The sequence below is a fragment of the Ctenopharyngodon idella genome, chromosome 24, assembly GCF_019924925.1.
Source record: "Ctenopharyngodon idella isolate HZGC_01 chromosome 24, HZGC01, whole genome shotgun sequence".
Taxonomy (NCBI): Eukaryota; Metazoa; Chordata; class Actinopteri; order Cypriniformes; family Xenocyprididae; genus Ctenopharyngodon; species Ctenopharyngodon idella.
This window is the reverse complement of record NC_067243.1, coordinates 13777476-13795941: the sequence shown is the minus strand read 5'-3', so window position 1 is coordinate 13795941 and position 18466 is coordinate 13777476. Positions and strand designations below refer to the sequence as shown.

At 37.2% G+C, this 18466-nt stretch overlaps 1 protein-coding gene across 1 annotated transcript in view; it reads right to left on the bottom strand.

Annotated features, from left to right (window-relative positions):
* Window positions 1–11794, bottom strand: part of nav2b (neuron navigator 2b) — a 104085-nt gene extending 92291 nt beyond the window's left edge. Inside the window, exon 1 of the mRNA XM_051884233.1 lies at window positions 11274–11794. Coding sequence (XP_051740193.1) covers window positions 11274–11390 — 117 coding nt within the window. The 5' untranslated portion in view covers window positions 11391–11794. The remainder of the gene's footprint in view (window positions 1–11273) is intronic.
* Window positions 11795–18466: the final 6672 nt, after the last annotated feature.

Sequence of the window (18466 nt, the reverse complement as noted above, 5' to 3'; positions counted from 1 at the left end):
GTTTTACTTTACATGTAGGGAATCTAGAATATATGAAAGTTTCATTTTTTAAAATAATTTACAATAAAAAAAAATGAACTTTTTCACGATATTCTAATTATATGACCAGCACCTGTATATATATATATATATATATATATATATATATATATATATATATATATATATATATATATATAGAGAGAGAGAGAGAGAGAGAGACACAAGTGGCACTTTAAAAGTCAATCAATCAACCAACCTTAATAATGAATTTTAAAGATGTGCCCATAGTGGTCATCTTTGACCTAGTAAACTCAGGGTCATTATGGAGGTCTGTTCCACCCCATGTATTTCCTTTCACAAGCTTGGTGAGAGGCAGCAGACGGACTCTTGGCACTGCAGTTTATTCCACTTTTCCAAGCCAATGATTAGATTACAATTTGCATGCCAAGTCAGCAAACAATCTTGTTACAGGCTTATATGCTGGGTTCAGGGACAGAAAGATCACACCTTCTGAGGGATCACAGCTAAATACGCTGCCATTCATGTCAAATGTCAACAGTGGTGATACAATGTTCATGTAAATAACCTTTTAAGCAATAAAAACTCTTTATATTTCAATCAAAAATTAAATGTGGGTGAGTATTAAATGAGTAAATGATCATTTTAAATTTGGGTTGCTATTCAGCAAGAGCCTCTCAAAATGATTTAACTATCATTTCGTAAATGTTATTTTCCACACAACGAAGAAAAAGGACAAAAGAGGAGTCTCAGCTGTAACAAGGTGTTTCCAAAGTAAATTAATGTGTTGTTTTGCTCAGAATCAAACACAGAAGGTCGCACCAAACACTGACCACCTGCTTTCGAATCCTCTTACCACAACCACTCATCTCCAGCTCAGTTTGCAGTCAGCAGTGATAAGCAACATTCACAACTTGCTGATAGCATAAGGGCTTTAGTGACATATCACACAAGATTAGCATCTTAGCCTAATGCTTATTAGCCTGTTAGCATGAGCCACACTAGCAGCTGGAGGTTTAATCTGTGAAAACATTGCTTGCTTGTTGTGATGAAAAGCTTTAAAACAAACTGGAACTCATGAACACTAGAGATAAAACACTAGAGATAGAGATAATATTTATTATGAATATTTTATTACATTTGTATATTTTTTTTAAAGGTGCAATGTGTTAATTTTAGGAGGATCTATTGACAGAAATGCAATATAATATACATAACTATGTTTTCATGTTTTCAGCTTATTACCTTAGAATGAGCCATTTCTATGTACATAAGTCGCCATTTTGCGTTGGCATGTTTCTACAGTAGCCCTAAATGGACAAACTGCTCTACAGAGCGCGTTTGCTTGACTGGCTACTCTCTGCTGTCTCAGATGACATCTTTGTCCTGTGTTGGCCACTGTAGCTTCTCTATAATGAAATTTTGCAACCTCACCACTAGATGCCACTAAAATTTACACACTGTACCTTTAATTAATAGTGTTATTTATAATTAACCAATTATTACTATTGTAGATGTATTACTATTGTGAAAAATAAATTATTAGTAATAGAAATATTACTATTATAACTACTAATTATGATTAAAAAAAAAAAACCAAACCAATTATCAGTCCGACTCTAATGAACACACCATGAGTAGCAAAATATCAGAATAATTATGTTTTCACATGAAGTCATAACTTCTGAGGAAGTTTGTCCTGTTTGATGCATCTAAAAATATAATCAAAAGATGTTAAATTTTATAAAATGTACTCATTTACAAAAATAAAATGAATATAATATTTAATAAAAATATAAATGATTTATAGTAGCAAAGTAGATATAAATGATTTAAAGTAGCAAATAAGATTTCACAAGTTTTATATATTGGACAAGCGGCCTCTTACAGTGTTAAAAATACATATATTTAATATATAAAATACAGGATAAGAAACATTTTTCAAAAAGCTTCATGCGGATGGTCAAAAGTCTGACTCTACAAGACCAAGTTACTCCTAGCTGGGGTCAAACTTACTTGTGTTACAAGCTTAGAGACCACCACACTGTAAAAAAATCATTTTCATGATTTGTTATGTCATTTTTTCTTTGGTCAAATCAACTTAATTAATGTGGTTCAGATAACATAGTATTTTGAGTTTCTGTTGATTAAACCAATCACCGTCATTGTATTAACTCAAATTTTTTATTTCAACGAACTCAATATTTAAGGCAACCAGGTAACTTACTGTTTTAAGTTAAACCAACTATTCTTTTTTGACAGTGTAGGCTATCACCACTCAAAGTATGCATTAATCATCAATACACACATACTGTGCTATCTGAAAGAGAATGGGAGATGTTACTCAACTGAAACCAATCTTTATGGTCTACAGCACTTCTACACATCCTTGAATGGCCTTCCTTCCTAAGCTAGGAGGTCAAAGCCATCGGCAGTGCTGCTTGAACAGAGAGAACATGGAGAGAAGGTATAAATAGAAGGAGATAGAGAAGAGAATCACAGTGGCATGCGACACGAGACACAGTTGGCCTAGAGGAAGCAAACGTGTGAAACAGGAACACAAACGGAACAATGCCTCTGATAAGAGGTGTCTGAGGGACCCGGAATTGTGCTCTACTTGCTCCCATCGGAGAGACAAGGCACGAGCAAACTGCAATGAGATAAACAGTAGCTTCTTCAAGTGGAAGGAACAATGCTGAAAGCTTAAGCATTCTCAGAAACTTCTAGAAATGAATACACCACTTCTCCAAATTGTCTCATTTAGGTGGTTTGAAAAGGTTTGAATTAGAGGAAAGGAAGAACACATGTTAAATCAATTGTCGACAGAGCCAGATAGAAATAAAAACAAACCATCCGATTAATGTCATATTTGGGGCTGTTCAATTGTAGACTCCTTCGCTGCCAAATCCTCATGGCTTTGATATTTGGTTAAACACACACCCGCTTCTAGACTCCGCAGTCCAACTTAACGCTAATTGCAGGAAACACACAAAAACCCAAAAACACGTCAACCTATGTGTGATGTCACTCATGCCCAAAAACTTCTGAGCTCATGGCAAAATGAACCAGAATATACCAGCCTACAGGCAACCACTGGGACAAATTAAGTCAGGAACTACTTTAGGAAGTACGTTTACAAGCTTTAGTAAGTTAGTGGTGGGATTAACGCATAAATGTGGCAATGATTCCAGAATTTTCAGCAAGAAGTAAAAAAACAGTAAAAGTAACTTCACTTTTACATTGCAAAACTCTCTTTTTGAACATGTATGGGATATTTTTTGCAGATATATTGTAAGTTTGTGCAATAAAAAAAAGTAATATTTAAATACTACAATAAATATTTTAAATGTCACAAGTAAATATGTGAAAAATCAATCAAATCAATCAATCAATCAATCAGATATAGGCTGGCTCCCTCCTTTAACATCTATGAGACTTTTTGGGACATTTTAAAATTCAGATAGAAATTGTAGATTTGCACACTTAAAAATATGAAAGTAAAATTTCAATATTATATAATATCAGAAAAATAAATATTTGAAAAATAAATAAATACCCACCTTAGTAAGCACAATTAATTTTGGAAAACTAAAGATATCTTCTCTTGAAACTGCCACGTAATGAAGTGGTAATTTCCAATGGTCAACGAGTTAGCAGGCTAATGACCCTAATGACCAATTATTTTAGCCTTTGATCTTTTTATCTATATGAACTCAAACCCTAAGTGTAAGCTTAAAATTCATTTTCAGATTATGTAGTACATATAAATAAAATTAAATCAAATCTGACATAATCCGATGCTTGAGTCAAATGGTATTTAAAATCAGTCATAGAGAATAATCATTATCTTGGAAGCAAGTGTGCACTTTGCAGCAGTGCTGCCACCTACTGTTAGACTGACCCCATCACAGCAAAGACCAGTAACATGCTTTTGCTGTAATACTTCAAAACTTGCAAGACTGCAAAACTTTCTTCTGCTCACATGAAGACATCAATATGTCACTTTTGCAAGGGAATATATGTTGAATACTGCAAGTGCTTTGCTTCACTGAAAATTAAAGGCTGTAAATATATATATATATATATATATATATATATATATATATATATATATATATATATATATATATATATAAACTCTGATGTAAGTGAACTACTCACTCATTGTGAAACTAGTCAATTGAATTCCATCTGGGGGTCTTTGAGAGGCTTGTGTTCAGCAGCCCCTTACTCTGATTGTGAGGCATTTCTGAGACTTCATCTATTATTTAGAGAAGCAAAGCCATGGATGGGGGAGGAACGCATCACTGCCATGAGGTGGTCTTCACACCCTCAGTCCCAGTCACTTACTTATTAAAAAGACACATTCTCTTTCCTCCACAAGGAAAGATGGAGGACGAATGAATGAAAGAGGGTTAAAATTCAGCATCCAAACACTTCTCGTGCTACATTTTACCACCCAAACCCCCTATGATTCACAGAAGACCTGTCGACAGAGAGACAGACAGATAGATAGAAAGATAGATAGTGTTTCTTGAGCAGCAAATCAGCATATTAGAATGATTTCTGAAGGATCATGTGACACTGAAGACTAGAGTAATGATGCAGAAAGTTCAGCTTTGATCACAGGAATAAATTACATTTTAAAATATATTAAAATAGTTATTTTGTAACTTTAAAATATTACTGTTTTACATTAGCCCTAACCCCAAGCCTCATACTTTTGAACAGTAGTCTATATTAGTTGGGTAGTTTGAAAACATATTCTTGTGTAATATGTTATTACATTTAAGGTGAATTCAGGTAGGCCACTCTTGATATGATCAGAGTATAGCCACATTCACCTGAATTCACCGTATATTTATCTACATCTGATCTTATCCAGTGTGCTTCAATAGCATACAAAATAACTGGGCTAAGAGACAATAGCAAAGCCAAAGGCAGAGTTGAAAGGAAAGAAAACTCAGCTGCCTGAGTCTATCAGAACACCAGTCATCTCCCATCAAATCACTGGGGCCATTTACAGTGCACTGTGCCACTGAGCTTCCCGCTCACAGGAAGCACAAAAAGAAGCAGAACAGAAATAGGCAGGGGAACGGGATCTGCTAAGAAAGATTTGGAATTTCCTTATCATACAATGTTAACGACTCTTAAATTCCAATGGATTCTAGACAGACATAACATGTCTATCATAAAAATGATAATGGAAAAAAAAAAATTTTCCAGTAAAGGTGCAACGATGCACTGATAAGTATAGCATAGTATGCATCTCATTCTGCTTTGCTAAACTCCACACTGTAAACCCGAATAAGTTTGTACTCATTAATTATTCTTAACTTAAAATGGTTGAGTACACTTATACATTTAACTTAAAATGATCATGTAACCCCAATGTGAACATTTTTATTAGTGTAAACTTAGCTATAACAAGCTAATTCAGAAAACACTAACTTGCTAACATGTTAACAATAGCATTGTATAACACTTGCTGAATGAGTACAGCAATATTAAGCATTACTTGCTCTCAAAACAAGCCGCATGATGGTCTCCAAAAACCCACATTAACATGTTAACTCTTCTAAATTAGCATAACAAAACTTTAATCACTACTAAATTTCCCACTTAAAATTAATCTTGCACAAAAAACATTATATAACACTTAATTTTAGCATTTACTCTCCCTTTCGAGTGCCATGGGCAAAGCATGCTGGGAAATAGAAATCCCAGCCCAATTTCAGTTAAACTTAAGTTCATCTAAATTAAAAGAAATAAGTTCGTAAAACTCAAAACAATGAAACAGTTCAGTTTACTTAAAATGTCAGTTCTGTGAACTTGAAAGAAAAAGAAAGTGCTAAATACTCATAAAGTTAATTTGACTGAACTAATTTGTTTAATTTAAGTTTGTCCTACTCAAACCAATGAATTATTTTGAGTGTTAGGGTTTACAGTGAGGTAATTTTTATTTTTCAATTGAAGAACTCAGCAAATTTTTACTTGTTCTGGTCAATAGATCCTATTTGGTTTTTACAGATAATACACTCTAAAAAATGCTGGGTTAAAAATAACCAAAGTTAGGTTGAAAATGGACAAACTCAGCAATTGGTTTAAATGTTTGCCCAACATGCTGGGCAGTTTTATTTAACTCAACTATTGTTTAAAAATTTCTATATGGCTGGCTTAAAATGAACCCAAAATAGGTTGGAAATTAAAAATCAGACACATAATTACTAGAGGCAACAATAATAATCAAAAGGTGAACATTTATTAATAAGCAATTTAATAAATATTTATTGTTTAATTATTATTCATTAAACTTATTAATAAATGTTCATTTCCAACCTATTTCGGGTTCATTTTAAGCCAGCCATATAGTCATTTTTAAACAATAGTTGAGTTAAATAAAACTACCCAGCAGGTTGGGTCAAACATTTAACCCAACCGCTGGGTTAAAACAACCCAATTGCTGGGTTTGTCCATTTTCAACCTAACTTGGGTTGTATTTAACCCAGCATTTAGAGTGTATATTGTGAAGAGAACAATCAAAACAATTAAAATTTAAAATCAGGATGTAATATTTTGAATTCAAACATTGTTAAGATGAAATAAACAAATGATTTCCACAATGCAATAGCGGTTAGTCATTCACCTAATTTAACATGAACTGCAACTGATGGTACTAGAGAAGAAAGAAAAAAAAAAAAAAAGAAAAAAAAAAAAAAGTGTATTAGCATTACAAGAGGTAAATGAAGAGGTCACAAAAGTGTCCTACAGAGAATGTTATCCAATGGCACAGCAAGAGAGGATGATATTCAAGCATTAATATTTAAAGGAACAGTTCAGCCAAAAATGAAAATTATTTCTTTTATAGTGTTTCTGCATCCTTACATTTCAAATACCATCTGAAACAAACAGAAACCCTATTAAACGTCTGTTATTTGGGTTCAAATCTGACCAAAACTGTTTACCGACCCTTTATTGTGCTTTGAATTAATGATGAATGTAGTATCTTATTATGAAAGGCTGCACACATGACCCTGAGAGACCCTGCTTTTAGCAAACACCAGTGCACCTCAGTCCTGACAGTGAGACAATACTGGGAGCTTCTTTTGAATCAAGAAAGTGAAAATTACACACTCTCAGCCCAATCTCTTTGATTTGTGGAGATGTGGCGTGACACAGGTAGAGTTGGGACTTCACCATCAAATGGTGTCCTGGTGGCAGAGCCATTTTAGCTAACTCTACCAGTTCATGCTGTTAATGAATTATGCATTTAAGACAGTCATAATGTCTGTTTACAATGCAAAATAAAAAAATCGTATTCCTAGAGTATCTTTGTCTTGTCTTCCAAAATGTCTAAACACTTTTAAACCAAGATAAATTCACCTGATAAGCAAAACTGTTACATAAACTAGGCTCTTTTTTGTTTAAAATGTATTCCATTGAAACCACATGTCCATTGAAACCACATTTCTCTGCTCAGAAAGCTGTTAGGCTACTGATAGCATTTTTGACAGTACCTTTACACTACAAGACCTGTTGTGCTATTGGAAATGTCCTACTTCCCACTTCTCAAGTCGTAATTACGAGCTCGTCGGCTTCAAGTGTTTTGTTGTCGGAAAAAAAAAAACAAGAATCATGGAGGACAACAGGTTTATCCTTGCCTATTTATTAGAGAAATCTTATTAAAGCCAAAATTATATTTAGCGTGCCATTTGTTTGACAACTAAACATTAGCCTAACTAACCGCGCTAGTCAGCTTGCTGACGATTCTGGAATTTTGATCAAATACAGGGTAATTTTGCTGTGTATAAAACATACAATATGCTTTAAATGATTTTTATGTAAATATGCGCTATTTTAACGACAAGACAAGGCGATGTAGGAAAAAACTAATAAAGAATACCAGTCACAGCGAGCCTTACTTGGAGAGTTCTCCCCTCTGACATGTTTATGGCACGCCCAACTCGGAAACTCGGGTATCATAATTATCTCCGAGTTTTCTAGTAGTAAATACGACATGAGAGGGCGTTCATGTCCAATTTCCTACTGGGGAACTCGTATTTATGGCACGTCAAAGCAGCATAAATGAAGTTTCACTGTGAACCTGACAAATATGAGCCTCTAAATCACTGCCCAGAAAGTCAGATTTCAGAACAAAGCATATTTGGCAACATATACTTGATTTTGTGAGTTGTGAGAAACACAACCCGCACAAGAAACAGAACCACAAAACTTGACAAAGGAACCCTGTCGCGCGAATAATAAATTCTTCTTTGCATTGCAATGCTGTTGTTTACTCATCTCAACGCAACTTGACCGAATACATCACTAAACGATTATCTAAAATGACATCTGCGCAATTTATGTTGATTTAGTATAACTGTTCACCAAAGTTAATATTAAGTAACTTACATTTCAGGCACAATATCGTCTGTCAACAACTTCGAAAAACAATGCCTGTGCTGTTTTCCAAAACGTCACAGCAGAATGAATGAATCAGTGGACTAAATGATTAAATGATTCAAACGAAATGATTTGAACAAATCGGAGAGAATGATTCAATGACTCACTCATAAAAACAGTCGCATTCGTTTTTGAATGTTTGTGAACAATCAGTTGACTTAATGATTCAATAATTCACTCATGAAAACATTTGTTTCGTTCTTGAATGAAGTGTTTCTGAAAGAATCGACTGAATGAATGAATGAATGAATGAATAAAAGACAGACCCTTGTCGCCACCTACTAGCGAACGCCGCTCAGCCGAACGAATTCGAGCAAGCAGTTGCATAAATAATACTTTACATTTTGTGCTGCAATTATGCATTTTGTGTCAAACTTACAATAATATAAATATAAAATTTAAAATTCTGTAATTATTCAGACAGTGGCTCAATGCACCTATTGGCTCAACAAGGTTACTTGTAAACATCTCAACTTACAGCAGTCAATGATTAATAGTGAAAATGTGTCAGAATTGAATATAAACATATACGCTGGACCACATTCTATTTGTCTAAGTACAGGTGAACCAACAACTCCAACAAGTGAAAAATTGTGCATCGAAAAACTCAAAAGACTTGAAAGCAAACCACAAACTTCAAAATGTTGATCTTCAGCCCAGTGGAACCTGATTGGGTGAGTGCCTGGAACAGAAAGCTAAATCAGAACAGCTCACATGTGTATCTAACACACTCACGGCAAAGTTTAGTGAAAAGAACTTTAGCTTTGCTAGTCAGTCAGGCCAGTAGAGCCTAATGTCTACTGGCAAGCTCGTCTTCACTGAGAAGGAGGACTTTGGACAATTCTTCGTTCCTCACGGCCCCTATAAAGTGATTAGATTCCGTGTCAGTGGAACCAGTTAATGGTGATGACAGGGCTAACAGTGAATTAACACACAAGTCCACAGGCCGAGCTCAGCTTGGTCGTGAAAGAAAAGCATTCAGAGGGGGGTCATTGGGAAGGCTTCAACAATTTAATCTGGATTTATGTTGCAGACCTCAGTGGAAATTTTGCTGGAAAACCACACACACACACACACACACACACACACACACACACACACACACACACACACACACACATAAACGGTTGCTGGAGAAGACCTGCATAAATAAAATCAACATCTCCTTTTAATTCAGAGAAATGGGGTCTGCCAAGTGTTGGTGAGAACAACCTGTTCTTTGTTGAACTGTCAAGCCATGACACCCTTATTGTAATAATGAATGTGCAGCTGCACTGCAGGTGAACGGAGCAAACACTCGATCTTTATTGGCCACAGAAGGAAAAATCTGATGTTGGATGTTTCATAGAAACATTCTACAAGGAACAAGAACATGCCAGTATGCAGTGACCCTAAAAAGTATTCTGGCATGTATGTATTCTGAAATAAATTCATTAAAAATGCACAAAACACTTGACTGTTCATCTTTTATGATGACCATGAGTTTAATTTTTAAATTAAAATTAATTTAGATATTTTCAGGGGGCGTAAAGTAGTCCTAATATATACATAAAATTGAGGCCACAGTATGCGTGTAACTTTTAGGAAAACTACACAAACAGTTCAGCCCTTAAAGGGATAGTTCACCCAAAAATGAAAATGTTGTCATTAGTTACTCACCCTCAAGAGGTTCTAAATCTGTATGAGTTTCTTTCTTCTGCTGAACACAAAAGAAGGTATTTTGAATAATGTGAGTAACCAGACAGTTGATGGCACCCATTGACTTCCATAGTATTTTTTTTTCCTACTATGGAAGTCAATGAATACCGTCAACTGTCTGGTTACCAACATTCTTCAAAATATCTTCCTTTGTGTTCAACAGAAGAAAGAAACTCATACAGGTTTGGAACAACATGAGTAAATGATAACAACATTTTCATTTTTGGGTGAACTATCCCTTTAATATTTTTGAGGTAACATACTTTGGCTAATCATAAGCCTAGTTCATCCAGACAATTAGCCTGGCATACGTCTGGAGGGATTTGAGGCTGATTCTTTATGATGTTTAAGTTCCTACAAGGGCCTCTAGTTCTGTCTAACACCCAGCAAATCATTAGATCTAATCACCCTCACTTATCATGGCAAATTAACTAATGGATTTGACAGTTAACATGGAATGTGGCTTCTTCAAAGCACGAACATGGATGGTGCCCCAGCTGTTAGAATATGAGCATCTGGGGTACCACTGTCAATAGAAACACCCCATGCTCTGAAGACCATATGGATGACGTGCTGCTTGAACATTCGCTTTAATTTATTCTAAGTACATGTGTTTTGGAATATTCAGTGAACGAAGGCTCGGAAATTGCCATCCATATGGAAACTACTTCAAGTACTTGATGTATTTGTTTATGAAAGTGATAGTTCACTCAAAAATGACAATTCTGTCATAATTTACTCACCCTCATGTTGTTCTGTGAACACAAATGAAGATATTTTGAAAAATATATTTTGGACCCCATTTACTTTAACTGTATGGATGAAACAGTTCTTTAAAATATCATCTTTTGTGTTCTACCGAAGAAAGAGTGGAAAAGTCATATGGGATTGGGTAAAATAATTCCTTTAAAATGTCTTAAAAGTTATTTGTCCATTTTCAAGCATTCTTGAATGAGACAAATGTGGGAATGAAAATAATAAATAACCTACTTTACCAAACGTTCCCTTCACGAGCAAAATAGACAAGGAGATTTCAGAGATGTTTTTGCAGCAAATACAAAATATAGCTATGAATTTTTTCCGATAATGTGAATTAAATATTCTCAACTTACTTTTTTCTGGTCTTCGAGAGCATGGGTGACAGTCTTCCTCTTTTTCTGAAGCTGCTGTTGCTGGTGAAGCTGGTGATGAGGACAGAGATGTTGGCGTGTCTCCGAACCTACCTCCATTATATCGGAAACCCCGGGGCTCCCAACCAATTCTACACTCCGAAATGTGCGAGATATTCCGAGATCCTTCCTCGATCAAGATGTTCCTTGATCCCCCTTATCAGACATTAATTTTGGTCATTAAAGCTACAATCAAATGAGGGGCTTTGCTAACCTTCATTTGGCTGCTCCGCTGTTCAATGGATTGGTCCATTGAAGGATCTGCACTGATCTTTGGTTCATGATCCCAAGTGAGGAGTAATGGAACTTGCTGGGGGGCCGAGGGTGGCTCAGTCCTAGAAGCTTCGTTTTTCTCCAGCGATGCACGAGTGAGCATCTCAAGTCACGTTTCATATTAGCCATAGAGCTGTCATATTGGAGATCCTCTGCCACCTAGAGTCACGCATAGATTGGGAAGTGTGTGTGTGTGTCTTGGAGAGAGAGAAAAGTAAAGGTACAAGTGTCAGAAACTGGTCTGAACAACTTAACATCTCTGATGGCAACAACTTTTGAACATGAAGAGGTCCAAAAGAATGAGTTTTGACACACTTTAGAAACATTTACATTTTCATATTCAGTGCAAGTGAGTAGAAATGCACTAAATGCAGTTCATTTGCATTAAATTCACTAATTGCACTAATTCAATTTCACTAAATGACTTTAATCAAATCGTTTGCACCTAAATACACTTTGCAACACTGTCTAGACAGTTTTAGATTTACATTCCCTTGCAATATCTTAACTCAGGCAGCAATTTTATAACTAGAAAAAGTAGAAAATTACCTCAGTATGAGACTCCATTTGGTTTACAAAAACGGTGCAACTCTTCTTTCGGGGATTGAACGCGGAACCGGCTGGAAAAGTAGCAGTGTTGTTAATGACGTCATGGCCAGACCAAAAGAACACCCCCCCAACCCCACCCCGTGCAAGTGAGGTCTTTCAGCAGCGTTTAACGTTGCCATGGGAACTTTGTTTGTGAAGAATGTGTACGCCATCTAGAGGAGCCAATCCAGATTGACACACTGACTCACACATTCACACATTCACTTCACACTTTTTATTCCAGCGCAGTGAATATTTCTCAGGGGAGATTTTGTATCGACTAGAAAAAATCGAATTAACTTTTCCATCGTTATTGCTCAGAAAAAAGATACAGCTACACAATGGAACCTGCCATTGATTAAACAGCTTATGACTGGCTTTTCAGAGGAAGTTTAACACACACAAACAAAGTTATTTAGCAAAAAATGTAAAAGATAACATAATGATTATCTTGTTGGACAGAAATTTTACTGAATTCAGCTATATTTAAAATGCAGTTGAACACCTGATCTGAATAATAACCTTGTCCTGAGAACACTTTTTGGTTAGTTACATTCATCATAGAATTGTATGAAATTTTACTTGTTACCCAGCTAAATAAATATGATGTTATTTCAATTTTAGTTTGGACTCAAAATTTGAGTTTGACTCAGACCCCTTATATAACTAATCTAGCGATAGCTCCATTAAGAGCATTGCCTATATACACCGATCAGGCATAACATTATGACCACCTTCCTAATATTGTGTTGGTCCCCCTTTTGCTGCCAAAACAGCCCTGACCCGTCGAGGCATGGACTCCACTAGACCCCTGAAGGTGTGTTGTGGTATCTGGCACCAAGATGTTGACAGCAGATCCTTTAAGTCCTGTAAGTTGCGAGGTGGGGCCTCCATGGATCGGACTTGTTTGTTCAGCACATCCCACAGATGCTCGATTGGATTGAGATCTGGGGAATTTGGACACCTCAAACTCATTGTTGTGCTCCTCAAACCATTCCTGAACCATTTTGATTCATCAGACCAGGCCACCTTCTTCCATTGCTCCGTGGTCCAGTTCTGATGCTCACATGCCCACTGTTGGCACTTTCAGGCGGTGGACAGGGGACCTTTCTATCAGAACCAGCATTAACTTCTTGAGCAATTTGAGCTACAGTAGCTCGTCTGTTGGATCGGACCACACGGGCCAGCCTTCGCTCCCCACGTGCATCAGTGAGCCTTGGCCGCCCATGACTCTATTGCCGGTTCACCACTGTTCCTTCCTTGTACCACTTTTGATAGATACTGACCACTGCAGACCGGGAACACCCCACAAGAGCTGCAGTTTTGGAGATACTCTGACCCAGTCTGTCTAGCCATCACAATTTGGCCCTTATCAAACTCACTCAAATCCTTACACTTGCCCATTTTTCCTGCTTCTCACACATCAACTTTGAGGACAAGATGTTCACTTGCTGCCTAACATATCCCACCCACTAACAGGTGCCGTGATGAAGAGATAATCAGTGTTATTCACTTCACCTGTCAGTGATCATAATGTTATACCTGATCGGTGTATATATCTTATTTATTTTTTGTGAATGCATTGTGTTGTATTTGTGATATAACAGCAAGAGGCGCCAGAGAGCTAAAACAGACATCACAGAACGCCATATGCCTCTACACACACACACACACACACACACACACACACACAGTTGACTCAAGTCTTACATTTTAAAATATATGGAACAAAACAATAACTTGTAAAAAAAAAAAAAAAAACATTTTTCATTAAAAAATGAAAGATAATTTGTTACTGGATACAAATCTCTTTAACAAATAATAATATCACATTTTCTCAGAGGCCGCTAATTAGACAGAGATCTGAGTAAACTTTATTTTTTAATTAGGCTCAGCAACAGCCGCTTTCAGGGCTGTTAATGGGATTTGGGTCATCGTCACTCTGATTAAGGGTTTAATTCGGGGATTACAGTATGAAGACAGAGAGGAGGTGTCATGTTTACTTGTGGCTTTCTGAAGATCCATCATCTGTGATCTTGAACATGACTCCTCTATTCAGATCTGCTTAAAATCTGCAGAATTAGTCTGACTGTGTGATCAGATGGCCGAAAATCCCACATAATAAATATTCACATTCTTGTCCTTACTTTCAGGCCTAAAGGATTGGGGTTATGAATTTTGAATTTTGAAACCTTAAATCATCATCATTATCATCCTTAACATTAAAATTACATTTAACATTGAATATTCATAATTATGTATGTTTTCAGACCACATACAGATTATTTATTTAATGTAATTAATAATTGAATACATGAAAACAGCATAAGGCTGTAAAGTCTTTATTGCTATTTTTGGCTCAGTTTTATTCCAGGGGCTGGTTGCATAAACTGCCCCCTAAAAAGTTAGTCATCACATTTTTTTTTTTCATTTAGACTGTTCATTAAAGGGTTAGTTCACCCAAAAATGAACATTCTGTTATTCTGTTATTATGTTATTTTGTTTTTTTTGGCGCACTAAAATATTCTCGTCGCTTTTTAATATTAATATTGAACCACTGTACTCACATGAACTGATTTAAATATGTTTTTAGTACCCTTATGGATCTTGAGAGAGGAAATGTCATTGCTCCCTATGTAGGCCTCACTGAGCCATCGGATTTAAACAAAAATATCTTAATTTGTGTTCCGAAGATCAACGAAGGTCTTACGGGTGTAAAACGGCACGAGGGTGAGTAATTAAAGACAGAATTTTCATTTTTGGGTGAACTAACCCTTTAAAGCTGCAGTCCGTAAGTTTTGCCTCTTTGTCGCCATCTCTGTTTGAAACCTGCAATTGCAGTTATTTGTGGAATTATCATCTTTACGTGGGTTGTGCATTGGCACGACTCCTCAGCGCGGAGGAATCTAATGTATAATGAGGAACAGAGGCTATAGATTGTTTGTTAATGCTTGAGGCAAAACTCCATGACTGGTGTTGTGCCGAATTCCGACCCCTTGCCAGATTACTACCCCCCTCGTTGAAGTCGCTACCTAATCCTAACCGCACCCCTAATCCTAATCCCTCCCCCACACCTACTCCTAAACCTACCAATACTAGGCGGGTAATAATCTGGCAGGGGGTCAGAATTTGACACAACACCGGCACCAAATTTCCTATTTAGCAGCTGGAACACAAATACACCCTTTGCTTTGTTTCATTCTATTCAAATTCATGAAGCCACTTTGAGCGACGGAGGCCGAGGAAGATGGCCATAAAATCTGTCCTGTTATCGTTGTTTTTATGACACAGGAAGAGAGTTTGTCACTGATGCGAAATTGAATACCATAATTCCTCAAACAAAGCTCCTGTCTGTGCCGTCAGCGAGTCGCGACGAGGCAGTTCACTCGCTGCTTCGCCAATGCAAGCACATAATAACCCGACAGTTGTCAGCACCGTCCGGAAATTTATGACACAAAAAGATGCATATCATTGCAGTAATCTCTGCTGCTTCGCAAGCTCTACACTTGAAACGCATATTAGAATTGAGGCATTAAAATTCATGAAGGCTCTCGGTGGTCCTAAACCCGTGCGATCTGGAGGAACGTGTGACATTGGATGTGATGGACTGATAGTGTTTAATAGAATTCAATTCTTTCATTTTAACAAGTAGTAAGTATATCTGTCCTTTGTGGAAGACTGCAAGAACTGTAACCTTTGATAAACCTGCTTTGGCAACATCAGTGATTGATGACAGAAGAATTAATTGAATCAGAGATTGAGAGAGACAGAGGTCCTGAGATGACAGGAAGGGTGGGAACGAGGTTGAGGTCTAAATAAGCTCTTTACCGAGACACATGAAATTCTATCTGTAGCTTGCTTACCCTCTCTCTCTCTGTAGCCCATAGAAACAAGTCAGTGTATCACAGCGTTGAGGACAAGGTGATAGCAAGGCCAGAGAGACACAAATCAATACTTCATTTGCTGGGCAAGATTTACTTTCCGTTGCCATATCAAACCTATCAGTTGTTGTGGAAAAAAAAGGAATTGGTGAAAAACTCCTTTTAAGACCTTTAATTTTCCCAAGACCTGATAAATGTCAGAGAGGGCACAGGCCCATTATAAGTCAAGACACATTTGTAAGGTCAAGCCCTGTATAAGTTTAAACTCCATTTTTACATCTCTACGAACAATATCTTTTTTGAGAAAGAACATTTACTGCAATTCACATAAAAGTTGTTTTGCTAATTGCTTGATTTAATTGAGAAAGGGGAAAAGAGCCAAAACAAGCCTCTGATGAGTATCCTACATAGTGTAACCCATTAGTCTCATCTTCAGGAGATTTTTTTTTTTCTGAACTCATGAAAATTACTTTTTTTTTTGTTTGTTTTGTTTTTACATTTTCTGAAGAAAATGTGAGTGGTGATTTTCAGGTGGTTGCCAGGACGTAAAGCAGTTGCTAGCGCGTTGCTTTGCAGTTGCTAGGGTGTTCTTAGTGGTTGCTAGAGTGTTGCTTTACACTTTCTTCTTGTCAGTGCAAAACCAGCACTATGCTATGGTGTTGCTATGCAGTTGCTAAAGTGTTCCAGCTGGTTGCTAGGGTGTTGCTTCATGGCTGCTAAGAGGTTTTGTGTGGCTGCTAGAGAGTTTCCATGCTGTTGCTTGGGTGTTCTAGGTTGTTGCTAGGATGTTACTTGGTTGCTTTACACTTTCTGAAGAAATGGTAAGTGGTGCTTATCAGTGCAAAAGCTGACACTATGCTAGGTTGTTGTGAATGGTTGCTAGGGTGTTCTGGGTGGTTGCCAGGGCGTTTCTAAGTGGTTACATGGATGTTCTGGGTAGTTGTTAGGTGTTGCTAGGTGGTTGCTTTACACTTTCTGAAGAAATGGTGAGTGGTGCTTGTCAGTGCAAAAGCCAACACTATGCTAGGTTGTTATGAGTGGTTGCCAGGGTGTTTCTAGGTGGTTACATGGATGTTCTGGGTAGTTGTTAGGTGTTGCTAGGTGGTTGCTTTACACTTTCTGAAGAAATGGTGAGTGGTGCTTGTCAGTGCAAAAGCCAACACTATGCTAGGTTGTTATGAGTGGTTGCCAGGGCGTTTCTAGGTGGTTACATGGATGTTCTGGGTAGTTGTTAGGTGTTGCTAGGTGGTTGCTTTACACTTTCTGAAGAAATGGTGAGTGGTGCTTGGAAGTGCAAAAGCCGACACTATGTTAGGTTGTTGTGAGTGGTTGCTAAGGTGTTGCTATGCAGATGCTAGGGTGTTCTGGGCAGTTGTTAGGGTGTTTCTAGATGGTTTCTGTACACTTTCTGAAGAAATGGTAAGTGGTGCTTGTCAGTGCAAAAGCCAACACTATGCTAGGTTGTTATGAGTGGTTGCTAGGGCGTTTCTATGTGGTTGCATGGGTGTTCTGGGCAGTTGTTAGGGTGTTTCTAGATGGTTTCTGTACACTTTCTGAAGAAATGGTGAGTGGTGCTTGGAAATGCAAAAGCCATCACTATGCTAGGTTTTTGTGAGTGGTAGCCAAGGTGTTGCTATGCAGATGCTAATGTGTTCTGGGTAGTTGATAGGGTGTTTCTAGGTAGTTGCTTGAATGTTCTGGGTTGTTGTTAGGGCATTGCTAGGTGGTTGCTGTACACTTTCTTAAGAAATTGTGAGTGAATCCTGTCCGAGCAAAAGCCAGCACAATGCTAGGTTATTGTGAGTGGTTGCTAAGGTGTTGCTATGCAGATGCTATGGTGTTCTGGGTAGTTGTTAGGGTGTCGCTATGTGGTTGCAGTGAACTTTTTTTTTAAGAAATTGTTTTGTTAGTGAATCCTGTCAGAGCAAAAGCCAGCGCTATGCTAGGTGTTGTGAGTGGTTTCTAGAATGTTTTACTGCAGTTTCTAAGTTATTCTAGGTGGTTGCATGGGTGTTGTTATGCAGTTGCTAGGGTGTCCTGGGTGGTTGCTAGGGCATTGCTATGATGTTTTGGGTGGTTACTAGGGCATTGCAAGATTGTTGTTAGGGTGTTCTGGTATTATTCACATTCAGTAGTAAGGTTAAGGACTCCTAATCCTTAGTATGAGCAATAATAGTCTAATTCTACTGAAATAGTTGACATTTCGTAAAGCAAGTGGCACAAGGGATGTGTCTGGTATCTGAAAGCAGCATCAATACATGCAGTAATGTGAGAAAAGCTTGAGGGAATCTTTTCTAATGATTGGTTAACTTCAAAATCAATTTGCAATCCTTCTTTGCTACATAGCCAATGTAAACTGCACCCACTGTACATGCCGGTTCGATCAGTGATGTA